We start from the raw sequence: 27987 nt of genomic DNA, 5'->3' as shown, positions 1-27987 counted from the left end.
GTAAAAATTGCAAATAGTCAACAACAAATAAATCTGCTTGCCCCACCGAAAACTGATATGCAGAAAATATACAAGCAGCTGTTGACGTGAGAACAGAATAAAATTCCATTTTTATCCATCCTATATTTCCTTTTTTCTCACTTCATCATATACAGAGTAATAGAAACAATATTTTTAGAAGATCCATTTTCAATGGTCTCTTTGCCATTGTTACAGCTCTTCTCCACTGCGGGAAAATGATTTTTCCCCTTAGGTCTTCAAACTGTGAAGTGCAATTATAGCCCTGACTTTATTTCTAGAAACGCTCAAATCACAAGCTACAAACACACACGACCACACTTACACACTCAGTTAGCAGGAAAAACGTCCTAGAATATTCTGAAAACTCAACACCTTATCATCTCAGTGGTCTTTGTGGGTATAATTCGTTGTCTACCACATTCAGGCATATTGAAAATTTCTTGCATAAAAAGAGGGGTGAAACCAAATAAATCTGCCAAGCTACTGCTACTCTCAGAGAGGAGTGAGGCGTTCATCCTCTGCCGAGAAGCCATCATTAATGTGCCCTCCTTTTGTGTCCAAGGGATCGCAGGGGATGCTATTTTCAATTGTGATTATGTTCTCACACTTGTCTTCTGCGTCTTCCACTCCAGGTGATCTTCTGCTGTTCCTAAAAGCACATTAAAAAAAAAAAAGGTGAGTGGGGTCTAGGATGAGAAACCTTTGGCTGAATATGGTCTTGCTTACAAACGTGGAGAACAGAAAAGCACATAGGAAACTGAGAATTCAGACATAATTGAGGGTGTGTACTTTCGAGGATCACAGCAGTTGATAAGGTAAAAAGACTACCAACAAGAAAATTAGTGTGATTATCATGAGGGACTCTCCACAATGGCGGGAGAAACTCAGGTGAGTCTCTGACAGATGAGGAGGTGCTGAAGGTTATTTGATAACGATCAAGATGGAATTTCCTGAAAAGCCCTACAGGAGAGTCAGCGTTAATATGATTTCAGGAATATTAGGTACACAAAAGGGGGGAGACGAGAAAGCTCTTCTTTACAGAAGAATTCTAGTTAATAAAGAAAGGGTAAGGGAAAGTCGCCACTGCTATAATACTTGATTCTGCTTAGGCTCCTCAATGGGGTTAAGTCCGCTGAATACTACCCATAGTTAGACAAACTGACAGCAGCCTTCAGATGAATACTGAGAAGAATCAAGATACTGAGTTTTTTGTATTCTTGTCCCCCGCCAAATTTTTCCATCTGAAACTCAGAATCAGAAAGATGCACATTTCAGGATACAACTGTCTTGGACTCACTCAAAGGTAAGCATTCAACTAGGAGGATAGCTAGATCATCCCCTGTATCCATCCACTATAGAACAATGACTGGGTGGATAGACAGCAAATTATTGATGGCTAGATGGATGGATGGATGATTGAACAAACAAGTGGATGAGCAGATGCACAAAGTTACTCAAACATTAATCCAATGTAGATGTTGGAAGGAATCTATTATAAGTAGAAGGGAGGGAGGGAGGGAAGTATAAATGGGAAAAAATGAGAAGAAAGGAGGGAAGACATCTATATTAAGAAATTTCATGAATCACTTGTATTTTCTTTTAGTGGATGAAGAAAATCCTCATATTCCTACCTTAGGAATTAGGAGTTAATATCAATTTTTCCAGTTTTTACTGAGGACTTGTTAAATGATTGTAAATAGCTGACATTCATAATGAAAAACAAAGTAGCATTCCAATCCTGTAGATCCCAGTGTCATCATTTGACAGTGTCATCATTTGACAGTGCATGCCATTGTCAAATTGCACAAGTGATCCTCTCGGCAATTGCTGAGCAAGACTCCTTGGATTGTAAACATTAACTCATAAAACTTTTGGCTTAATGCTGAGTTGGAAGTTTGGAGTTGTCTTCAAAGACAGGTTATTATGCTGTCTCATCCTTAAGGTGAAGACACATCACTGGCCTTCCAAATTCCAACAGTCAGCACAGACTTGTGTACATGACACTGTCAATGATGAGGGGATTCTCCTACCAGGTCAATTTACTCACTGAAAGACCTAAAACATTTCAACACTTCCTTCTGTAGACAGGGATGCCATCATTTTCTATGTTTTCCAAAAAATCAAAAGTAACTGGCATTGGTAACAGCGAATCGCCTCACTTCCTTTCATAGTATTCAACAATTGCTGACAACTACAAGCTGCATTGGAAGACAACCCTTCACCTTAAAGCAAGGATTCAACAATGGGAAAAACTCCAGATTCACTCATCCCCCCTCCCCTTCACTTTTAATGCTTTATAAAAGAGAGAAGAGATTTTTTTCATAGGGATGAAATCCTATCAGAAAATGATCCTCAAAAACTGTGTAGTTTGGAAGAGTAAGATGGCTCAGTGGGTAAAAGCACATCTAAAGGCCTGGGTGTGATCCCTGGAACCTACAGTAGAAGGAGAAGTTTGACTCTTGAAAGTTGCCCTCTGCGTTTCACACATATACTGTGGCCTGGACACACACACACACACACACACACACACACACACACACACTAAATGAATAAAATTTTATTAGTCCAAATCCCCCTAAAATCGTTCCTTGGGCTTGGAGTGAATAACAACTTTCTATAACACTAGATTTTAAACAGTCAGAGCTTACTCAGAGTTATATGAGTCCATATGACAAAAATCTTGCCAGCATAGTGGTTCACATCATTACATATCAGTATTCAGCAGGCAGAGACAAATATTATCTATAAATTCAAGGCCAGCATGGACTATATAATGAGTTTGAGGCCAACCTGAGCCACATAGTAAAACTTTGTCTCAAAACAAAAAAATTTAGTATACTTTTGTAATATGGGATACACACACACAGAGAGACACACAGATATACTTACATACATATACACACTATCTGCGATATATGTATATATAAACATACTAAAATATGCAATGCAATAAAGCATGATTAATATAAAAACTCAGACAGAAAAATTAGGGTTCAATTTGAAGACCCGAAAAGCAAAGCAGCCAGCCACTGGCTCTTACCTTGACCTCAGTTCAAAAATGGCAATCCTGCCTCCAGGAATCTCAGCATGAGATGGAGACTGAGCGCTGTCTCCTCCCGTATTATAATGCTCTCTAGTTCTGGGATTAAAGGTGTGCACCACTGGGATTAAAGGCATGCACCGTCCGGTTTCTATGGCAACTAGTTTTGCTACTGAGATTAAAGGTGTGTGTCACCACTGCCTGACCTGTAAGGCTGACCACCAGAACTGTTTTACTCTCTGGTCTCCAGGCAAGCTTTATTTATTAAAACACAAATGAAATGCCACTACAATTAAGGGTAACCTGAGGGAAAATGCCCATTGTTTACTAGACAGTGTCTTCTGTAAAATACAGTTTGTGGGGTTGGAAGAATGACAGAGGGCTGAACATGTACAGATCAGTGCAAGGAACCTGGCCTCCCCCATTCCAATCACAAAGGACGAATAAGCCATCAGGCATCGCAGTGAATGGGAAATAAGTCAAAGAAAGATGCAAACAAGGGAAGGTGACTTTCTCTCCTCTCAAAGAAGGATCATTTCCCACCCAGAAAGAGCCAGAGGGAAATCCTTACAGAAACCTATCAAATTGAGCTGTGTTGGACCCAAATCAGGCACATCTGATTTAGTAGGGTGACCTTGGGTCCAGTTGTTGAGAGGCTTGGTGCTGCTGGGCTTTAGAAACTGCGCTGTCAGGAACTTGCTAGTTGGCAGACAGGATAAGCAGCTCAAAGGTTATCTGACAACTTTATAGCCCTCTGTTAGATTTCATAGCGTGTGCCATAAGAAACTGATCCAGTGGCTGGGAGCTGCTCTTAGTAAGGATAATAAAACTTAACTGTCTTTCTGGATTATTCTGATTTGATGTTCTGCTAAAAAACATGAGTTCTTATTCCTGAAAAACAGAATTGAATGTTAATGACTTCCACTGCCCCTGTAACAGCAGCTGATCCTCGAAAGGTATGAGAGGAAAGAAAGCTATGATGGAACTACCTCCTAGGAGCTTTGAGAGTGGCTGCCCCCTAGAAATTCAGAGAGAAGAGAGTCAAAAAGATGACACAAGAAACCTCGAGGCTCCAGTGTGTCATGGACCAGAATAAGTTCTGTTCTGAGATAGAGAAATAATGAGTAAATGCAGAAAGGGTATCCATGTCTCTCTTCAAACAAAATAGGGCCCAAGAGCCAAGTCCCAAGTATGGCCAGGAAAAGAACTAAAGATAGACAAAATACATTTTTTAAACAGGACAGAACTAATTATTGGCAATTGGAACAGTCCTGGTGATCCATCTAAATAACATCTGATGGAGATGCCATTGCTCTTGGGTGATTTAGTGGACACTGCCGTATGGTGGGGTCAACAGGCTTTGGAATAAAGCTTCTCTGGCTACTTTCCAATCATTTGGCCCAGTAGGCAAGTTCTTTCGTATTAGTCAACAGCAGGAATAATGGTGATAAGAGTCTCCTTCATGGCATGAGTCACACGAGATATCTTCTCGGCTGCTTTTATTTCATTCTCACTACAATCTAGTGCAGATTTTCTTCTTACTGTTGTTTTTCAGATGAGGAAAACTGGGTTTCAAATATATGTACCAACTTTTCTCTTGGAAAGGAAATGATTCATGAAAGGAGCTGGCCCAGAACTCTATTTTAGATGCACCAGGCTCTACCCAAAACACACTAATTTCCTACTGCATGTATATTTTTTTATTTCTTTATTGATCATCCATTCTATGATAGGAGCTTTCGTACAGCTCACAGAAGACATGAACACAGATAATACAGATGGCCCTGCCTACAGGGCAATCATTGTCTTGTTCTTTGTAATGGAGCAAGGTCAAGGACTTATGACTTAGAACCCTAGCTAATGTTCAGACATGAGCAGAGTCCTTACTATATTTGCTTATATATTTCCAGTTACTCTTCTTTTCCTGTAAGCGCAGTCGTAAATCAGAACGCATCTGGATTTCTAAAATTCCTCTTTCTTGTACAAAGCTGTAATCTTCTCACTAATTTCTCATATTACAAGTTCACATTCAAGCTGGGCTTTGGTGGTTCACATCTTTAATACCAACAGAGGGAGACAGGCCGATCTCTGTGAGTCCAAGTCCAGCCTGGTCTACAGAGTGAGTTCCAGGACAGTCAGAGCTATATAGTGAAACCCTGTCTCAAAAATAAAAAAAATAAACAAAAAACTTCACATTCTTATAAACTGTATTACAAATAAAATTATGAATCAAACGGGGAATTTCCATGGTAATTGTTTGCCCTTACTGTAATTAGCAATGTACTGATCTAAAGGGCCTCAGAAGGCTCCACTCCCTGTCTGAAGATTTACACACAGTTAAGGGTTGCTAGGGAAGGGAAAGATAATTTCCTCAGTGATGTAGCCACTGGTAAGTTGCTGGTGCTCCTAAAAATAACTTATCACCCATACTTCTGTAAGCAACCCCAATGATACTCATTGGGTTACCACTCTCAACAAAACGACATCAAAGAAATGGGGGGACCAGTTGTTAGACATTACGTCCTTATTGTAGGTGAGAAAACTGAGACACATGGAAATTAGGTGACTTGATGAAGTTTATATATGTAAGTGACACAGCATGTGAGTTTACCTAGTTTGAACTCTAGTTCACCCAATCCAGCAGCTCTAAAGTCAGCATAATGCTGTCATTAACAAAACTAACAGAATGACTACAGCCTTGCTCCAGACAGTTCCTCCATCAGAAGTCTAGGCAAGCATTCATCTCAGACAACTTTACCATGCCTCTCCAGAGAAGCAGAATAGTAGCTTAAATGACCACACAGTCCCTTCAGATCTTCCCGGTCTATGATTTTGGAACACAGCAACTGTGCATGCGCCATGGCATGAGTGTGGAGGTCAGAAGACAACTTGCAGGAGTCTGTTTGCTTCTGTTATGTGGGTCCCAGGGAGCAAACTCAGGACATTTACCTTAACCTGCTGAGCCTTCTCTGCTGGGCCAAGCCCAACATTTCATTAGCTTTCTTCCTCAAGGCTGCAAAAAACAATCCCTACCCTTTCTATGATTAAAACGGGTTTTCAGATCAGACACGGCCACATATACCTCTAATCTCAGCTTATGGGAGGCAAAGACGTGACAATCAGTTCAAGGTCATCCGCCATTATAGAATTAATTCCACACCAACCTGGGTTACATGATAGCCTGCCTCAAGAAAATGGGCAGGCTGTCCTCAACTTCAAACTGGACCCTTTCCTCATCTTTGAAGCAATATTTTACCAAAGAGAAAAATCACCACAGGTCATATCAAGCTTAAGACACACAAACAATTTCCCTCCAGGAGGTCACCATAATTGTCCGGAATGTATCTGATAATCGTTGATCCTTTCCAGATTTACAGAAAAGATTTGTCCATCTGTTTTCCGAGTTTGGATGTGAAATGAATTTGTGAAAGCAGAGTTGTAACAGCAGCCTCGCTTCTCCCAGGTAACAGATTATGATGCTACGCAGCCAATTATTATATTACTGCAGAATCTGTTTGGAAGGAAATAGCTGATCCCATCACAAACTTAGCTGAAAGAGCAGCAAATGGCAAGACAATAAAATAACAGTAACGACTAACACTTGCGGAGCACTCATACGCCAGGACCCACCCTGAGCACTCTCCTGGACTAAAATCTTTTATCCTGTCAAGTTCATTAGTTCCAGTACACTTTGCTTTTCAGATGAGGAAAGGTATCTACATGCAGCCAGCAAAAGTAAATTTAACCAGAATGACTCTAGGACCACAAAGTCATATTCTCCTCCCAAACTCAGTTTCCCTGCCTCCTTGTTTGTACTTGCATACAGCTAATGGGTTTGATGTGAGAGTATAATCTAAGAAATCAATACTTTAAACCTAAGCAGTTTATCTCCTGAGTCCATTCTTTTAACTCCTACATTATATCCTACAAGTAAGACAATTGGGAATCAAGCAAATGATGTCAATTGGCAAAGGTTTCAAATGGCTTGAAATCACAGAAGTATACCATCTCAGAATGAACACAAACTTTAAAGTGCTGAATATCAACTTTCAAATATGGCAAGAGAATGTGTCTTGATATTCTAAAGCCCAAAAGAAATGCATGCCCCATATCAAAGGAGTTGGCATTTCATGCCACAATCACCTAGAAAAGTCAAGCAAGTACCACCTGATCCTAATCTTTGGCCACAGTTTAAAGCATAGACATATACACATTTTTCCCATAGAGTTTCTTTTATCATTTGTGGGGGAACTGGAAATACCCGAAACTGAAAATGCTTCTGTTAGCAACTAGGAAAACAAAGGGAATGTAGTAAATGTGGTCAAACACACCCCGCATGCCCCAGTTGTCTATCCTTTCACAAACCACGCCCCTGTGATTTTAGAATGTATGCACGTCCCCATGAGGGCCACTTTACAGAATTTTTGTCTCTGTATTAGAAAGGAAGTGTTCAGACAGGTTTAGTGAAGAATTAAGGTTGGGGGCTGGAGAGATGCCTCAGCTTTTAAGGCTGTGCACTGCTTGAACAGAGGACTGGAGTCGGAGTCCCAGCACCGCATCAGGTGGTTCACAACCCTTTAGCACTCCAGCTTCAGGGGGATCTAACATCTCTAGGCTCTTCAGGCTTCTGCTCTCGTGAGCACATACCCCGCAACACACACATGCACAGAATTTACAAACATAAAAATATTTTTTAAGTTGAGGAAGTTTCATCTTCCTCTCTAAATTAGAGATACTTATAACCGGAAATACATTCTCCTTTCTTCATGCTGAGAAATTCCATCTCCTCTACTTGCTGCTACATCAGTAACTGCCATGGATCTGAAATTCTGTTTTGAAGCAGTCTCAATAACTTAGACATTATACCTTGTCTTACTGAATGCAGGAAAATGAAATCTAGAAGCGGGACACTACGTGTAAGGTGGTAAATGGAATATGTGAAAATTAAATAAATTAGAACAACCTGGGAAGTATCAAACTGCATCTCCTTCAAGTACTCTAATTTAGTGAAGCTGAGTCTGCCACAGAAACTGCACGTCAACCAAATGTTCCAGGTGTTTCTGATTCAGGGCATTGCTCCAAACGCCACAAGCAGTAGGGCTCATTACAAACACACGAGGGACCAGCAGTCATTAGTAGAAGAGCAGGCTGACACAGCTGGAGCATCGAGAACAGGAGTTTGAGCTACCAGCCCTGGCTGAACAAAGGTAGGAAGTCGTTGAAACATCTGTGCAGCTGTGGGCACTTACACTCATACTGCTACCAAAAGATAACTCCTCCTACCCCAAAACTGTGTTTTTCTCTGTGTATCAAGCTTACAAAATTACAACCCAAACTTCAAACTGCGCAGAGTCATCTGAGCAGATAAGCCTGACTTGAGGAATTGCCTTTATCAAGTTTGTCTCTGGGTTTTCATGTCTGTGAGGCCTGCCTTGGTTATTAATTCATGTGGGAAGGCTCAGCCCACTCTGGCCAGCAACATTCCTCAGGCAGGTGGTTCTGGGCTGTGTAAAAAAGCTAGCTAAAAGCCAGATGCTTTACTCTGAGCACTCAGGAGGCAGAGGCAGGTGGATCTCTGTGAGTTCAAGGCCAGCCTGGTCTACAGAGCAAGTTCCCAGACAGTCAGTGCTACACAGAGAAGCCCTGTCTTGTGGGGTGGGGGGTGGGGGTGGAAGCTAGCTAAGCATAAGTCTATGAAAGAGGCTGAATGTGAACCAGCAAGCAACATTCCTCCACGGTTCCTGCCTGTGAGTTTCTGCCCTGACTTCTCTCCAGTGATGGACTATAATCTGAAAGAAGAAATAAACCCTTCTCCCCTCTATATTGTTTTTGGTCAGTGTTTTATCATAGTAATAGAAAGGAAACTAGAACACAGATATTAGACTCAAGTCTGGATACAAGACAGTATATAGTACAGTATACAATATAGGAAAACCAGAGTGGTAGCTCACTGGATAAAAGTGCTTGTAATGTAAACCTGATGACCTGAGTTTGATCGCTGGAGCTCACATATAGGGGTAAGGAGAAGACTGACAGAATAAATTGTCTTCTCTGACCTACACACACACACACACACACACACACACACACACACACACACACACACACGGGGGGGGGTCATACATGAACACATAATAATAAAGAGAACAGGATGGAATAAAGGAAGATAATAATGGAAGGAACCTCATTAAATTAGAGACACTGAAGTCTAAAAACATTGAAAGATAAGATTATGATTGTTATTTTGTAAGTCATGACTTTTGTAAGTTTTAGACATTACTTTAAACCAATCATGAGAAAATACACAAATATTCCTTAAATCGTCCCTCTAAACATCTTACCTCCGTCGTTGCCGGATTCCTGATAGAACCAATAGTGCAATGGCAACTATGACAATGCAAAATATCACACCAAATACAATAATCCAGACGGGCACAGCTGGATCCGTGGGGGGTGCAAGAGTGGAAGGAATTTTTAAAAATTCCAGAGTATTGTCATCCAAAAAGAAGGCATTATTGATCCGGTTCCTATTCATTCTAAAAGGCAATGATCATTTTAAAATACTGATTAAATAAGACAGAAATAAACACATTAGAAACAAAGTACAGGCCCATTTCTCTACCGATATAACATGACCTTTGAACTTTGTCCCCTCCCAATCCCCCGTTTTACTTCTTGAAAGATATCATCTAGATTTGAATGAATAACAGAACTCCAGTTAAGATGGCTTACATAAATACCAGACATTTCTTTAAATTAAAATATTTGTAAAGGTGCTTCTCTATGACTATACCCAATGGTCATTCAGGAGTCCGAAAGTCTGAAAGCATATGAGGCGAATGTGTTTGTTTCCCTAGGGGGAGCGAAATCTGCACTTTGAGTGCTGACTACAGTCAGATTGGTAGTGAACATTTCTTTAGCTGAAAAAAAAAGTTCATTACTATTCAGAATTTGCAAAAATAGTTCTTGAAGACATTTTATTTGTTGGTTGGTGGGTTGGTTTAATGTGTGTGGCAGGGATGCTGAGTGTATTTATGTGTGCCACAGGAACCCTCAGAGGTCAGACAAAGGCATCAGATCCCCTGGAACTGGAGTTGTAAATGTTTCTGAACTGCCATATGAGATCTTGAGGCCACATTCGGGTACTCTGCAAGAATAGTAAGTGCTTTTAACCACTGAGTCATCTCTCCAACCCTTTGGAGAGAATTTTATGACCTTTACTGAATGCTTTTTACACAAGCAAACTTCATCTATACTTAAGAGTATCCCTGGGCTGGAGAGATGGCTCAGCGGCTAAGAGCACTGTCTGCTCTTCCAGAGGTCTTGAGTTCAATTCCCAGCAACCACATGGTGGTTCACAACTATTTGTAGTAAGATCTGGCACCCTCTTCTGGCCTGCAGGCATACATGCATACAGAACACTGTGGAATAAATAAACTTTTTTTTTTTTAAAAAAAAGAGTATCACTGATGAATAGGAAACAGAGCATGAGACTGTAGAATAAAATTTCCCAATAACTACATTTTTGTTGTTATTTTTCTTTGAGACAGGGTCTCATCATATAGCTATTGCTGGCCCAGAGCTCACTCTGTAGAGCAGGCTGGCACTGAACTCAGAGATCCACCTACCTCTGCTTCCCCCGAGCTGGGATTAAAGACATGAGCCACCACACCCAGCTCTAACAGCTGTTTTATTTTGTTTTAAGTGTAAAGAAATAGGAAAACAAATTGTAACAATTGGATATATCCCATATATTAAATAAAATATAATTTCAACATACCAATATTCAGTTGATTTCGATTTTGTCTAATACTATTTAATATTTTGTGTGCACCTCATTTTGGACTAGCTGTAATTCAAATGCTTGGTAGACATATTTATCTAGTAGCTTTAGGACTGGGCAATCCTGGTCTAAAGCAGTGACTTGTAGACCAAACAATGGATCATCAGGAAAGATTTCCATCAGCAAACTATGCCGAGGGTTGAGTATGTCGTTCAGTGGTGCATAACAACTTAGTATATGCAAAGCTGAGCTCCATCCCCAACCCATCAAAACTCACAAATCTATGTTCTGCCATGACCACTCATATATATGAAAGAGAACTCCAGTAGCAAGGTGGTAATTTAAATGTCATTTTAGCAAATTATGGAATGTTTTCCTTTTCTAATAATCTAATCTTTTAAAATCTTTGTGTGTTTATAGTGTGTGTGTGTGTGTGTGTGTGTGTGTGTGTGTGTGTATTTAGCGTATGAGTGCCCCAGGTGTACCTGGAGATTATTGACAACAACCACAGATGCCAGTCCTCGCCGTCATCTTTGAAGCAGGTTCGCTTTGTTGTTCTCCATGAATACGCCCAGCCAGCTGCCCCATGAGTTTCCCCAGATTCCCTCGCTTCTGCCTCCCATCTTGATATAGGATCCCTAAGATGACTGACATGAGCCACTGTGCTGGTTTTGTGTTGATTTGGGATCCACATTTGGGTACTCATGCTTCGTGGCAAGCGCTTTATTTGCTGAAGCATCTCCTCAGCTCTCGTAATCCAATCTTGATTATGAGAAGGCAAACCTTTTCCCAAAATAATGAGCATCATTGCTGAGCTGGAAGGAATATGAAAAGTTTCTCCGCACCCTTGCTCCATCTTTCTGCTTGATTAACTCTTTGTTGCTATCTTGGTCCACACCAAGCAGTGACTTGCAGACCAAACAATGGGTCATTGGGAAAGATTTCCATCAGCAAACTATGCCAAGGGTTGAGGATGTTGCTCTGTCTCCTCGGGTAGACTGGAAGTTCTATCCAGGTACAGATAATATCACCTCCACCACTGGAATCCTTCCCTAGGGATCAGACACCCTAGCTATTTTTTTACCCAAGACCTGGGATGAATTACTCCACTCCTCACAGAGAGCTATAACAGACACTTTTGAACTGGTTGTTCATGTCCACACCTCATTCATACATGTGACTACGCTAACCCAGATTTTAAAATTATCATGAAAATGGCAACAAGTAGAATGAATATGATCATGGCATGTCATATTCATGTATAAAAATGTCCAGTGAAACCCAGTACTTTGTACAATTAATATATGCAAATAAAGTTTAAGTCAATTTAAAAAACCACTATAGATATGATAGCAACATATTTGGAGTTGGCTCTTCACTCTTAGTTAAGATTTAGACAAGAGTTTCTAAACCACAGCACAACTGACATTTGAGGTCAAGTAATTTTTGAGGGAGGTGCTGTCCTGTACATAGCAGGGTGGATAGCAACATCCCTAGCTTCCGTCTGCTTAGTATGGGTGGTGCCTCCTTCTCCTCCAGTTGTGACAAGAAAAATGTGTCCAAACATTACCAACCATTTGTTTCCTTGGAGGCAAATTGCTACTGAATAAAAATTACTCATCTCCACTAATCTCCGATGAAAATGAACTGAATGGAACACTTGGCACTTTAATCAATGCCTCATGTATGGAGTGGAGTGAGATTTCTTCAGTGCCCATGTAAACAGTGGAGCTCGTCAGCGAGATGATGGATCAGTAGACAGCATATGTGGGTATGCTTACCTTATGGCTGACTGTACTTCAGCTGCAGGAAGAGTATGGTTTTTGGAAGGGTCTGTCACCACAAACCAGAATGATACCCTCTGGGTTACGTTGCAAAGCAGGACATGGGAAATTCTGCAGAAATGAGGGAGATGTGTTACAAGATCATCACAAAGGTAGGGAAACTATTCACACTCTGATGTGATTTCCAGTTCATGAGGGACCAGACATGTGTGAGAAGATGTTTTTACCATTGGAAAGAATGTCTTAAGAAGATAGAAATTTCACCAGGTGGCGGTGGTGCACGCCTTTGATCCCAGCACTCGGGAGGCAGGTGGATCCCTGAGTTCGAGACAAACCTGGTCTACAGAGTGAATTCCAGGATAGCCAGGGCTACACAGAGAAACTCTGTCTCTTGGGGGGGGGGGAAGAAGAAGATAAAATTTCACTTTCTGGTTGGATTTAAGGTCTGCTCCACAGGAGGAAGCACAGGCCTAGTACTGCAAATCTGGCCAAGAACCCACGGTTAGGAAGCTCCTAAGCCCCGAGATGAAGCTACTACTATTATCTTGCTAAGTGGACACGGCACCTACTGCTCTCTAAATTTGTATCCGTATATACCCATAGATGAGTGCAGCTCTCAGACCTCACCAGACAAGTTTCTTTGTGCAGTGGATGGCTGCTGATGCAGAAGCCCACAATTGATGGAAGCACAGAGAAAAAAGGTCAATGAAATGCTTAGCCACAAGGGGGGCACCTGTATCACCCTCACCCAAAGACTTGGGGACTACAGAGGAAGAGGGGGCAGAAAGAATGCAAGAGACAGAAGTAAGGGAAGACTGGAGCAAAACAGTGTCTTCTGGATGTGACAGGACTCCTGTAGGCACGAACTCACAATATGTTTGCCAGCACAAGGAGCACACAAGATTAGGCCAATCAGCCTTCTAGCATGGAGCAGGGAGGAGCTGACAAGCCCCCACCTCCAACTGAAGAGTTATTGACAAGTTGATGGCTTTGTTGGAGGGGGGGGTCAGTTTTCTTTAAGGCCCTGGAAGTTTGATCACACAGCCGTGGATGCCTCTGTGCCCATGAGTGTACAAGCAATACAGACTGGGTTAGGATTGGTTTTTAAGAGGACACTAACTTGGGATGGAGTGGGGATGTGGGGGTAGGTCTGGGAGGAGCTAGAGGGAGAAGTAGGCCTGGGGTGGGGGTGACAGTAATCAAAATACATTGTATAAATTCAACACAAGGCCAGGTGTGATGGCACATGCCTTCAATCCTACCACTCAGGAGGCAGAGACAGGTGGATCTCTGAGTCTGAGGCCAGCCTGGTCTACATAGTGAGTTCCAGGACAGCTAGGGCTACACAATAAAATGACCTTCTCTCAATGCCATCCCCAAAAAACTCAAAAAATTAATAAAAACATTATATTAAGAATACAAATTGTAGCCTGGTGGTAGCAGCACACGCCTTTAATCCCAGCACTTGGGAGGCAGAGGCAGGTGGATCTCTGAGTTCAAGGCCAGCCTGGTCCACAGAACAAGTTCTAGGACAGGCACCAAAGCTATTCAGAGAAACCCTGTCTCACAAAAAAAGTGAAAATTGTATAGAAGATCTAATTATTTCAAAATCATATGCTCAGGGATCATGCCTTAAAGGATCTGCCAAAAAAAATGGTGTGATTTGGCAATAAGATGAGCAGAGATCATTGTTCATCACCAGGTAGCTGACAGTCTCCCTGCTTCCTCAGCACAGGGCCTCTGTCTCAATCACAGAAGCCTCTGTGTTTTCTCATCAAGCCTACAGATGTTCTGTCCAGTCACCCGCCCAATAAAAGCTGTTGTCAACTCTTCATTCAATGGTTGCTCTGTCTCCACCTGTCTTTCCCTATACCGTTGGGACCATTAAGCAGGGCCTTCCCAATGGAGTTCCGTGGGTAAGTTCACAAGGAGAACAGTTTGCTTTATGCCACCCTTGAACAGGCCTCCAAACAAATCACTCTTGACCCTGTGGTCTTTCAACCGCAACTTGGAAATGTGATACCCTCTGTTCTCTACATATGGGTTACCCATAAAAGTGAAAAGAAAAACGATGTCAGTGTTCAAAGAAATGAAAATCTTTATGAGGGTGGATGAAAGCTGAAAATTATAGGAGGAGCCACAGTAAACAAAGCTTGCATTAAAACGTAAGTCTTGCATGTTGTTCGCCATCTCCTAGAAGACAACTACAACAGCATGACCCTGAGGCATGATCATCCGGCCCACAAGAATGAGACACATTAATGACCTCCATGGAAGAGACCAGGACAGTGCTTTTCCTTACAAGACTATTCAAGCCTATGTTGTTGAAAGCTAGAAATCCTTCTGCCGGTAGCTACGTGTGAGAAGTTGTCTCTTTTCTTCCTTTCTGTGTCAGGCACAAAAGTAGAAGCAAGTGCCCTCCACCCAGAGCTAAGTGTCTGGGACCAGCAATGGGAAGCATGGGGGATTAACTTCCTTGTCTTCCAGGCAGCATCTCTTCCAGCCACCGCTACCAACAGGCATTAAACTGGAGTGGGGGGGGGGGCTGAGGGCAGAGGTTCAAAGTGGGCCCTTTGACAGTCAGAGAGCAGTAGCCTGGTATCAGCTAGCTCAGGTGTGGCCCATGCAGGTTTATTTGTGCCCTTTAGAAGCTAAGCCAGTAGTTCTCAACCTGTGGGTCATGACCCCTTTGGGAGTCAAATGACCCTTTCACACTGGCCACGTATCAGATATCCTGCATATCAGATATTTACATTACAACTCGTAGCTGTAGCAAAACCACAGTTAAGAAGTAACAATGAAAATAGTTTTATGGTTGGGGTCACCACAACATAAGGAACTATATGAAAGGGTTGCAGCATTAGGAAGGTTGAGAACCACTGCTCTAAACAGTAGCAGCTCCTGATGACACTGTGTCTGTGGTCACCAACCTGGCCGGTCAGGTAGGCAGAGGGTCCCTGGCCTCCTTCGTGTTTTGCTTGTGCCCTAAGCCCAACTACCAGTCCCTCCAGTCCTGTGTGTTTTGCTGGCCAAGCCCTCAGATGTGGGGAGGGAAACCACCCTCTCAAAAGCTACTAAACCACCTGCTCCCTCCTGAGATGAGCAACTGAGCAGGTACCAGCTCAGGTACCTGGACACAAAGTCAGGTGGGCAGAGGATCTTGCAGGGGCACTTTGCCAGAAAGCAGGGACCCCCTCTGGCCCCGACCAGGCCCTCTGATCCCAGGGTCACATGCTTCAGCTTCACCAGAGTGCTCAGAAAACCACCTCCTCTGCTCCAAGTCCAAGCCGTGGTCCCCAGAGGCTGCCCCTGCGGCTTCACTAAAGGACTGGTCATGCTTGCCTTCTGAGAAGGAAGCAGAGCCTCAAGACCAGGCCATCTGCCTTCAAGCTGCTCACCAGAAATAGAGTACCCTTCCTGCCTAGGCCCAGGCCTCTGTACATAAGTCCTGCCTCAGGACAAGCATCTCTGTGAGTCCTTCCTTCAGCCTTCACTCAGCTGTCCAACCAGCTGTAATCCAGGATACCTTCTTCTCAGAACTTCTACGGGACAGCTAAAAGCAGATTCAGTGTTGCCAGGGATCTGGGGACCTAAAGGGGGGGTCACTGTACTCTGAGCATACCCACCATACTGGCCTCCTTGGCCTAAGAGAGAATTACTTTCCTGCCTCTTCATACCCAAGGCCCCAGCCCTTGTATCCTACCCTAACTCTAGGGTTGGTGGGCCTCACCGGTAACCTTCCCTTGTCCCGAGGAACCCACAGTGGAGACCTTGCTGGTATCAAAACCTTGCCTTTCCCTTGCCAACCTACTCCTTTCATCTGCCCCAAACCAAAGACCTATTATGCCCACCTTGTGTAATTAATAGTTTGTCCTTATAGAGTAATAAAAGTCTAACTATCCTCAAGCTTATCATCTTTTTTTTTGAGATTATCATTTTTTCTCTCCAGGATTATACCATAGTTTCTGTTAGTGGCACTGTTGAGGCTTGGGACCAGATTATTTATTGTCCCTTAAGGGAAGCAGCATCCTTGGGCTCTCAAGCAGAAGGCAACGGTAGAGACAACCAACAGCGTCTCCAGGCATTTCAAAATCATGGGGATAAGAAGTCAAAAATAAATAAATAAGCAAGCAAGCAAGCACTGAGAACCATAAAACAATTCTGACCTCTGCTGGCAAGAAACTGTCAAGCTCAGTATTCCAAAATGTGTGGCTCTATAGAATAAGTACCAAATATGATCAAAATGAAGTAAAGTATGCTTGCCAAAAAATATTTCCACTTTAGGGAAGTGAAGACTAAGGAAATGTAATTCTACCTTTTCTTTGCTTTTTCTTTCTTCGCTTTTCTTTCTTTTTTCTTTTTTCAGGTTGTATTAGGCTAAGAATAATTCTGTTATTTGCCCTCACTAACAATCAAAACATGTAAAATTATTTTTAAATGAGCTATTTTAAACTTCTCAAATTTCCAAACATTTTTAAAACATGTGTTTAAATTGTATTTAGATGTCTGTATGAGTGTATTCACTAGTGAGCGGGTTAGGGTTAGGGTTGGGTGTCTTTGAAGGCCACAAGATGCTGTCCAAGCACCTGGAGCTGCAGGTTCAGATGCTTGTGAGCTGCTGGGAAACCCAGTTCAGGTCCTCCAGAAGAACAGAAAATGCTCATAACTGCCGAACCATCTCTCCATCCCCATCCCCAAATTTAAATTTAAATAATACCAAGGACTGGCATAGAAATGAAATCCCAAGAAGCTACAAAAAAAAACAATGGATCGAGCCACTCTGGATCATTAATTGAAAGTCTTTTCTAGAAGACATAGTGTAGCTACCAAAAATTCTTATGTGCACACACAATAAATAGGAACACTGATGAGGACAGTCCTTGTAGCACTCTTCATTGAAGCAGAGAATCAGAACAATGTAAACGTTTATCAATAAAGAGGAATGCATAACATAAATATGACACATTCTACCAAAGGAATATTATCCCATATACTACTAGAAAGAAAGAACTCAGCACGATCAAGCCAGATAATTCCATTAGAGGGAAGGGGTGCATATTCTCTAACCACATAGTAGAAGCTGCTAAAATAAGAACTACATATTTTTAACAAACGGATAGAGGTTAGAGAAGTGGATCAGTGGTTACTGACACTTGTAGCTCTAGCAAAGGCCTGAAGATCACTTCCTAGAATCTAAACCAGGCAGCTCATAACCACCTATGACACCAGCTCCAAGGAATCTAGTGCCCTCTTCCGGCCACTGAGGACAAACACACACACACACACACACACACACACACACACGGAAATCAAAATTTTAAAGATGCTGTGGCACTGCAAGCCTTCTTTAACCCTAGCACTCAGGAGGCAGAGGCAGGGGGTTTTCTGAGTTTGAGGCCAGCCTGGTCTAAAGAGTGAATTCCAGAACAGGCTGCAAAAAAGATACACAGATAAACCCTGTCTAGAAAAGCAAACAAAAAAATTGAATACTTTTATCACAACTAAATATAAATTCTATAATTCCCACAATTTAAGTATGGATTGGTCTAATGGAACTATTAGAATTTATTTTAGCAATCATTCTAAACAATGACAGATTGATGATTTTCTTTTAAGTGTTTTGCCAGTATGTATGTATATGTGTACTGAATAACCAGCCTGCCTCCATCTTAGGCTTAAAAGCCATCTTATAGTAAAGACAAACTAGGTTCATTCCTGTTTATGATTAAACCTCTGTTTCTCAAGGATTGGGCTTCAGTACAAATGGTTCTGTACTGCCTGTTCCAGGAATGGCAACCATGCCTTCGCTTCAAAAGGTTATACGATGACCCATGTCTACCTTGTTACGACTACCTATTGTTATGACTACCTTGTTATGCCCACCTTGCAACAATCTCATTGTTTCAGGAGCTCATTAGGACTAACTTGTCATGCTTATGTTCTGCTCCTCTAGCCCCACCACTTTTGCCCATCAAATCCTCCACCTGGAATTCCCCTACCCCCAAGCTATAACAGCCTTGTCTTCCTCATATCCAATGCTGGCCCCTGGAACCCTGCCTTAGGGGGAGGCAGCCCATGCACAAGAATTTAAAAAATAAACTTGCTTTAATTAATTTGGTCATGATGAGTTGGGTCAGTGGTCTGTTTCCTTCCACCTTTCCCCACCCATGCACGTCCTGGTGCCCATGGAGGTCAGAAGAGGGCATCGGATTCCTGGAACTGGAGTTATGGATAGTTGTGAACCATCGTGTGGGTGCTGGAAACTAAAACTGGGTCCCCTACAAGAGCAGTAAGTGCTCTTGACCACTGAGTCATCTCTCCAGCCCCTGGCCAGTGACATCTACATGAATTGCTTCTTTTAGCAACTCACCAAAAAGAATCCACCAATGTTCCTCTGTCTCCTTAAATGTATGAAACACTGACCTGAAAGTAATTCTCTGCAAATTGGCTCCATAGCTACTTTTCATCAATGAGACCAGACGAAGCCAACAGGTGGTAAGAATTAGGCTATTGTTTCTGAAAATCAGGACTAAAAGTGAGCTGGGCTGCAAGCATGAGACAGGTAATCCCCTTGCCTTTCCATGGATACAAGAACGCATTGTTCCTTTTTAGGTCACAAGACTTATCCTTGGATAGTTAAGTAGAGCACAAAATTTGTTACATGCTCTATGCTTCTTATAAAGAGAAAGCAATGCCTGCAATAGACTTATACCTATCTTGCTAAAAGTGACAAATTATCTTAAAAGTCTTGTTTGTGTAATAAGTAGTTAAATATCTGTTTGCCTGAAAACTAGACTGAATTTCTAACTAAATTACAATTTCCTTGAAAACAACTTAGAACACTTTGGAATTCCTATTGTGTAAATCCTGCTTAAATGATATTGGAAACAGAGTCAGAAGCTATGCCCCAAGTCAAGCCCAAATACCCATCCTTGAAAAATCAATTAAAAGAGTCAAATTAAAAGAAGAAAGCAGAAATGGGGATTTTTTTTTTAACATGGTCACATTGAAAAAGAGACAAAGAGATCCAAGGAAGCCCTAAAGTCCATCTTGGGGTCCTAAAGTGAGATCAAAGTTTAATAGGAGGGCCAAGGATAGGCACATTTAACAGCCACTGCTACGGTGTGGTCCTGCCTATTACTGGCCCATGCTTATCTGGGCTTCAGTCTCATCCTCTAAGATGGTCGGACAAATAGTTAAAAACTATGTGAAATCTCTTTCCAGAAGACAAGCTCCCCACTCGGCTAGTGCCTTTTCCTTTGCCCAGCATGAGATTCCTAGGGAAATTCCCATTTCTTTTCCTTCTTTTTTTGAAGTGGGGGTCAAGACAGAGTTTCTCTGTGTAGCCCTGGCTATCCTGAACTTTCTCTCTAGACCAGGTTGGTCTTGAACTCACAGAGATCCACCTGCTTCTGCTGGGATTAAAGGCCTGCACTATCACCAACCAGCCCAAAATTCCCATTTCTTTGGTGGGTGGGGGCTTTGTTTCGATAGTCAGGTAGTCAAAGTGAGAGGCATAGGTACCTCTTGAGAATATTGTTACTTCTGTCGGACCTATTACAAGCACACAGCAGGCTTTCAGGACAAGGCACTCCTGTGACTGCCACTACAGCAATGTGCTTCCTTAGGCTGATCCCACAGGCCAAATGAAGGAAAACGTATTCCTCACACTGTCACCTTTGCCCTTCACAGAAAAACTTTCAGTGGTCTTGTTTAATATTTTGAGGAATTTATGATGAGTAATAAAAACTTCTATGTAGCCTGGGTGTTCATTGAAAACTGAATCACCTTTCAAATAAGCTACAGACCACCACAATATCCCAGGTCCTGAAGGAAAACTTTCTAAAGGCGCAAATTCTGAAATGTTCTGTAGCTCATCACTTTTGCCCAAGAACAGAATCATTTGGTTGAACAAAGTCATGAAGCAGATGAAATATAGGCATGTGAAGGGAGTTGCAGTGCCAGGACACAATAAAGTGCAGAACTTGCTGCAAAGAGAGCTAGCCAAGAAGAGACACTCCACTTAGCCCTGTGACACAGTAAGTGCTTTCTTTCCCTTTAACCTTTTGCAATGTTAGCACCTTCTTTTATTTAGATGGATTTATTTTTAATTGTGTGTATGTACATATGTGGGTGTGATTGTTGTTCACATGCATGCAGGTGCCCCCAAAGAAGCCAGAAGAGGGCAGCAGATCCTCTAGAGCTGGAGTTACAGGAAGTTGTGGGCTGCCCTTTGTGGGAGCTAGGAACTGAACTGATGTATTCTGCAAGAACAATGTACACTTTTCACTGCTGAGCCCTCTACCCACCTCCATTATTTTTATTTTTAAAAATTTTAATGCTAGCGGAAATGTGAGGGAGGGAATGATGGATAGATATGATCAAAATACAGTGCATAAATGTGTGAAATTTTCAAAGAATAAATTTAAAATGCATTAAATAAATTTTTCTTTATAATTTGATAATGCGTGAAGAGAATTTAGGGGAAATTTTTGTCTTTTTATATACTTTCTTTACAAAAAGCTTTTGAGAATGTATTGCTTTCAAGTATACACATGTGGGAATTGGGAAGCTAGCTTAGTTCTTAAAGTGTTTGCCACAAGATCATGGGAACCTGAGTTTGGCACCCATGGTAAAGCTGGGCGGTCCAGGCCAAGCAAGATTACATAGAGATTCTCAAAGCAAAGCAAGGGCTGGAGAGATGGCACAGTTGGTAAAGACACTTGCTGCCAAGTCTGTGGTTCTAAATTTGACCCCCTGAACCCACACCATAGAAGGGGAGGACCAACTCCCACAAGATGTCCTTCGGGGGTTACTAAATTATTCTCAAGCTAGAAAATTAAAATAATGCATTATCTCAAACTTGAGATGTCATGCTGTTGGCTTACTCTGTTGTTTCCCTGTTGGGAACTTTTCTCATGGCAAATGCTACCATTGCTTTGAAGAGATATTCTTCATCTGTGCCCCAGACATACTGAAAGAAAAGGGAAAAGGAGAATATAAGTGAAGGGCGGGGCTGTGCAGTGCGTCCCATCACCCTCTTTCTTGTTTTCTTTCTCCCCCACCTCCATCTGTTTCTCATGCACTGGAGATCCAGGGAACTCACATTCTTAGACATTCTATAGTGCCAAGTTTGTTATGTTTCCTGCTGCACTCTCTTTTCTTGACCCTTTAATGCCACTAATATGTCAACAAATTTGATATTTCTACAACTCATCCTGATATATCATGAGAATATTGTTAAGATCTGGGTTCATACTGAGACAGAAAATCATATTTTATCATTGCTGCTCTTGCCATCTTCTGAAGGAAGGAACTGTAAATAAAATGAGATGACCCCTAAGTAACAGCAGGAAATGTATCCCCTGATTACCATCTCTAGACAAGAAGGGTATATTCTTTTTTTCCTAAATGTAATGATCTGTCCTGTTCCTTTAAGAGACAGGCTACATCCCCCCTCCCCCAGGCAAACTGATCAGGTTTTAGCCTGAGTCCCTTCCTTCCCCCCTCTCTCCCTCTCCCCCTCTCTCTGCTCTTCTCCTCCCCTTTCCCTTCCATAATCCACTAAATAAATATCCAACCTCACTCTGCATGGCATGCCCATCTGTCTTCATGGCCTGCTGCAGCCATTTGGGGATTCACAGCATTTTATTTTTACCTTTATACTAAATACCTTCATAATGTCTGTATACCTTGTACTCTTTTTGAATTATTAACTTAATTTTATTTGTGTGGATCCATGGGTGGTTTATGTGAATGCATGTTTGTGTTTGTGCATGCATGTATGCAGGTATACTTGCCCATACATGCAAATAAGGCCAGAGGTTGCAGATGTTGAGTGTCTTCTTTATTATTCTCCACATTTTTTGTTTGTTTATTTTCAGACACAGTCTTGATATGTAGCCCTGGCTGGCCTGGAACTAGGCATGTAGACCAGGCTACTCTCAAACTCAGCAATGTGCCTACTTTTGTCTCCCAGGTTCTGGAATTAAAGCTTTGTGCCTCCACACCTGACTCCACCTTATTTTGAGAAGTGGTCTCTCTCTGAACCTGGAACTTCCTGTTTTGACTGACTGGAAAGCCCCAAGGGCCTCCTGTCTTTGTCCTCAGTCCCAGCCCTGAAGTTAGAGACACCTACCACAGCACTAAGCTTTTCTTGTTTGGAGATGGGGCACAGCTGGGGATCTGAACTCAGCTGTTCATGGTTGCACAGTAGGTTCTTTACTCACGGAGCCATCTCCCTCATCCCATAAGTTCTGCGGTAGTACTGAAACTTTCTTCACTCACTTCTATTTAAGCCCTTTCTCTCAGTCCTGTCTAACATTGCTGCAGCAGAATGCCATCAAGAAGAAAACTCCGTCTCCCTTTAGGTCACATGCAAACACTAAATGTTGCATTTTAATACCGACCTCAGACATTATCTGAAATAGTCTTTCAATCTGGTTTCCCTTTTTCTGAAACAGGGTCTCACTCTATAGCCAGGCTTGTTATGAACTTGTAGACTTAAGCAATCCAACCACCCAACCCCTCAAGGGCTGGAACTACAGATGCATATCATTATGCCCAGCTACTTTCCTTCAATCTTTTAAAATATTTTTATTATATTTGTACTTATTTACTTTGTGTGTGCTTTTTGTGTGCACGCACACATGTGTAGAAGTCAGATAATATGGGGTGATTTGGGTAACTTGGGGCATCAGTTCTCTTCTTCCACCGTGTGGGTGGGTCCTGAGGATTAAACTCTGATTATTTGGCTTGATGTCAAGTGCCTTTGCCTATTGAGCCATCTAACTGGCCCCTCCTTCGATATTTTAAAGTGAACTTGAAAAAACATTATTTGAGAAGCTTGTACAAGAGTGTAAGGCGTTTTAATTAAATCTACCCTACCTTCCTTCCAACTCCTCAAATATCCCCACTTTTTCCTACTTCATATTAACTTTTTATTTTATATCATACCATGAAAGTTTAAAAAGTATTAAATATTTCAAGGCAAAGATCTTACTTTTTTTCTTTTTTTTCTTTTTTTTTGTGATAAGATTTCTCCGTGTAGTCCTGACTTTCCTGGAACTTACTCTGTAGACCCCACTGGCCTCAAACTCACAGAGATCCACCTACCTCTGCCTCCCCAGTGCTGGGATAAAAAGCGTTAGCCACCATCACCTGGCAATAGATATTACTTTTTAATGATATAGTCTAATAAAATAATTGAGCACAAAATATAAATAAAAAGTGATCCAGTTAAAATAGCAAACAAACATTACTCGGGGCTAGCTAGGGAAATAGCTTGGTTGGTATAATGCTTGCCTTGCATTTATGAGGTCCTGAATTTGACCTCTGGCATCACAAAAACAAAATAGCGTCCACAAAAACCCTGTCCACTTGCCGAGAAGTGGCTTACAATAACCTTAGGACCCAGGAGGGAGACGGCTCTAGAAGAATCACTGTAAGCTCAAGGGCAGCCTAGTCTACATAAAGAGTTCCCGGCCAGCCCAAACTGCATATTGAGACCTTGTCTAATAAAAATTACACATATAAGGCTAGAGAGATGATGGCTTAGGAGCTAAGAGTACATACTGTTATTCCAGAGGACCTGAGTTCAGTGCCAAGAACCACATCAGGTGCCTCATAATCACCTGTAACTCCCGCTCTGGGGGATCTGACACACTCTTCTGATCTCCATGGTCACCCACATACACACAAACACACACAGAAACACACATAAATAAAACAGAATCTTAACTTTTAAAAAATAAGTATACATATATATTGCATATGTATACAATTATATATACAATATTACAAGTATGCATACATTTATACACGCACGGGAGGCTTTCTTGTGAGGAAGTAGAGATGGGGAAGGAGCTTGGTCAAGTATAAAGGAGAATGTGTACCAAACAGAAATGAAGGCGCTAGTCAGAACTTGCCAGAACATGGCTTTAAACTGTGTTTTGGATCTCAGAGAGGATTCCTTAGTGTCCCTTACAAAGTGCGCATGAGCTCCATCAGCAGGAGTGCAGTCTAAGTCGTAGAGTAGAGCTCACAGCTATTGGCATCAGGAGGGGACAAACTAGTGCTCCTTTGTGTCAGGTATTGAGCCCGCAGAAGCAACTCGAGCGGAGGAAAAGACTCAAAGCCTGTGTATTGCTCGTGTCACATTTCTGCTGTGCCTTTCAGAGTGCGTCAGAGATGGTTTCCAGGCAAAGCAAGCAATACATGACGGTAATTAACAAAAATGTCCAACTGAAGAAAGGATAAGGAAAGAGTTACTAAGCCTTACAGTCCAGAGACCAAACTAGCACTCAGAGACGTACAAGAAGGCTTGTAGCCTTATGTGCTTTCTGCCTACATCTAAGGATGCTGAAGCTTCACATTTTAGTTGAATGATTAAAAGTAATAAGAAAGCCACAAAACAAGGTTTGTTATTTAATTATAAATTCACGGTGCCCTACCCCCAAATTACCTGCTCACCTCTTAGAGTTCTCCTAAAGTTCTTTATCTCAAGACAATTGTCTGTCCCAAGACCGCTCCAAACCTCCTATTCCCCTCCCGCAAGCAAACACTTTCCCTGCTCCCTTGACTCTCACTGGATGCTTTGGGTTTTAGAGCCCCTCCAACTCCTGAGCTGAAGACTGAACCTGGGGTCTCTCACTTGCTTGGCCAGCACTCTACCACCGGGCTAAATCCCTGACCCCTGCCCTTGTCATTTAGAGATACTGTCTCCGCTTGTCAATTTAAACTCCCTCCTCCTCCTAAAACAAAGAAAGAAAACTTCCACCACCAACACACCCCAGCCACTTCCTGTCCTCAAGTGCCAGACATTTCTCTCCTGATAATGGCTAATCTCCACGGGCAGCGCGCTAGGAATGCTTCTCTCCTCCTCCTTTCTCTAGCTTCTCAGGCTTGAAGCAGTTTCTTCTGTGTACTCAAGTCCAGCTGGAGCCTGTCCACTGACTTTACTCCTGCTCAACTTGTTCCCACTGAACCAACAGCAAAACCTATGGCTCTGCTTGATCTTCTCTCCAACCTTTCCTGGCCAGAATTCTTTTGTACTATTTCTTTTGACATGGGGTTTCACACATCTCAAGCTGACTGTGTAATGAAGAATGACTGTGAACTTCTGAGCCTTCTGCCTCCACCTCCTGAGTGCTAGCAGGCCTGGTTTACGGGATGACAGAGATGGAACCCAGAGCCTCACACATGCTAGGCAAGCACTTTAGCAACTGAAGTACAACCCCAGCTTCCTGCCCCGCCAAATTTCTATACTTTCCTGCATGTTCACCCCCAACTTACCCTATTTATTTTAACCCCTCCAATATCTGCCTTTCAGTGCCACCACATTACAAAGACAGCTCTCTCGAAATTCCTCACCAACCTTCATATTGTTTCACACAGTGAGCTTGGCCTCTCAACAGCATTTTCTAAGTTCCTCTGTCTTGAAAATGCCCCCAGCCGACCCCCATGTGCACCGCCATAGCATATATTTCCCTTCAAGGTCCTCAAACGCCATGTTCTTCCTCCCAGCTTCAGTTCCAGACATCGTCCTCCCATCCTTCGTGCTCACTAAGCTCCTCCTTGTGATAATTGCTGTGTTCAGACGTGATGGCCCTCTGCCATTCCTTCTTCTCTCCCCGCGAGTCTGTTCATGGTCACTTTAGACATTGCAGAAGTATCTGGTACTGAGGTTCCTGCTAAGGACAGAGCCCCTGTATATCTCTCCTTCCCATAATACTTGTCAAGATGGCACATTAGCATTGGGCTTACTGAGTATTTAATGGACAAGTGATTCTCTCACTATTGTAAGTTCCGCAGGGCACAGACAAGCCCAGTGTTCACTGCCATTGCATCCCCAGCATCCAGCTGACTCCAAGGATCCTGGGCTAAGAAATCTTATACACTGGTAGGGAGCAAGGTCTGGATTTGAATCTCACTTCTGCCATTTACTGGCTTGAAATCTTCAAAGAGTCACATTATGCCTTTGGACCTGTGTTTTCTCACTCATTGCATGAGAATAGGCATACCTGAACTCAAGAGGGTAAGGGCTCAATAGGCTCATAAAAGTCAAGCACTTATAATAGTCTGCACTAGAAATGTTTAATAAATGTCTTAAATGTTTGCTATTATAACAACTCTTACCTATCAGACGAATACCGAAAAATAAGGCAATTTGTTGGTCAGCAAATAGAATATCTCCGAATTCCTTCGGCAGTCTGGGTTTTGTTTGTTTGTTTATAGTATGAGGCATCAACATCACCCACTAGTTTAAAATAAAATGCAGAGCACACAGGGAAACCGACACTAGAATAGACAATGCCATCTTCTTAATTCAACGATCTTTACTATTCTTCCAGCCCTTACAGGCTCTGTGAGGATTTTTAACTTCTAGGATTTCATAAGCACAATTTCCATATTGTCACATTCAGAGTTGGGAAGAATTGAATGCTTTGCATAGAACTGGAAAATTTTGTACTGTAAAATATTTTTATGTTGGTAGCACCAGTCTTTCTTTTTGATGACTAGAACACAGGCTGACAAGATTTAAACACCCACAACAGTGAAGAGCAGATTCAACCTGGACATCAGACCAGACAGACCCCTTTGCTCCATGTTACTGGATTGAGAGGTTTAAGTGTTCAAAACTGTTTTATGCAACACAATTTTTCCCTCCTGTTTTCAATCACTCACTACCGGTCAAGTACTAGAAGTAAGCCCCTTCTATTGGGGAGTCCCATTTTACTGTGATCGAGCTTTGAGAAAAGATTAGACTTGAAGACGCAAGAGAAGGTCACTATGCGGACGTGTTATATATTAGAGAAAGCCTGGGGCTCAAGGAACACAGAACCTGAAATGAGCAGTCAGGTGTGTCACTTACTGCTTTATCTCCAAGAGCGCTTCTGATGCTAAGTCTCACTTTAAAGGCATTTTCTGCATCTGCCAGAGAGAAACAACAACAAAGTGCAGTAAGTTATGATGAACAGAGAGAAGAAAGCCCAGTAAATCTTACCGTTTAACATAGCCCAGATGACCATAACAAAGAACTACAGTTGATCTGCCCTGGTACCTCTACAACTTTAATGGAAATCATATTAAATCATTTACACTTTTCTTTCCAACTTCTAAGAGCCATAGGTTCAACTTTCAATCCACAAGTCTGCAGACTTAGAAAAACAATCGCTTTGGTTGTTTTTCACTCAGTGAGCTTGCAAGCACTTAGGAAGCTGTTAATTTACATTTTAAATTCCAAGGCTACATACCTGGATGACAGAGTTCAGCATGAATAGCAGTCACCAGGAACAATAGCGACCACAGCATTCTTTCCGAGTCAAAAACAGAGGACAAACTGGGGGAAAAAATCCCCT

General features: G+C 42.1%; 1 protein-coding gene across 1 annotated transcript; it reads right to left on the bottom strand.

Annotated features, from left to right (window-relative positions):
• Positions 1-27987, bottom strand: Cltrn (collectrin, amino acid transport regulator). Its single transcript, XM_041640026.1, has 6 exons — positions 27883-27987; positions 27501-27559; positions 21517-21602; positions 12626-12739; positions 9403-9597; positions 1-670 (listed from the first exon to the last, which is right to left on the bottom strand). The coding sequence occupies exons 1-6, from the start codon at positions 27938-27940 to the stop codon at positions 514-516; spliced, it is 669 nt and encodes a 222-aa protein (XP_041495960.1). The 5' UTR covers positions 27941-27987; the 3' UTR covers positions 1-513.

This window comes from Microtus oregoni, unplaced genomic scaffold, assembly GCF_018167655.1.
Source record: "Microtus oregoni isolate MIOR12 unplaced genomic scaffold, Mior012 000061F_ref0000440, whole genome shotgun sequence".
Lineage (NCBI taxonomy): Eukaryota > Metazoa > Chordata > Mammalia > Rodentia > Cricetidae > Microtus > Microtus oregoni.
The sequence above is the reverse complement of the archived record's forward strand: the minus strand, read 5'-3'. Positions and strand labels throughout refer to the sequence as shown.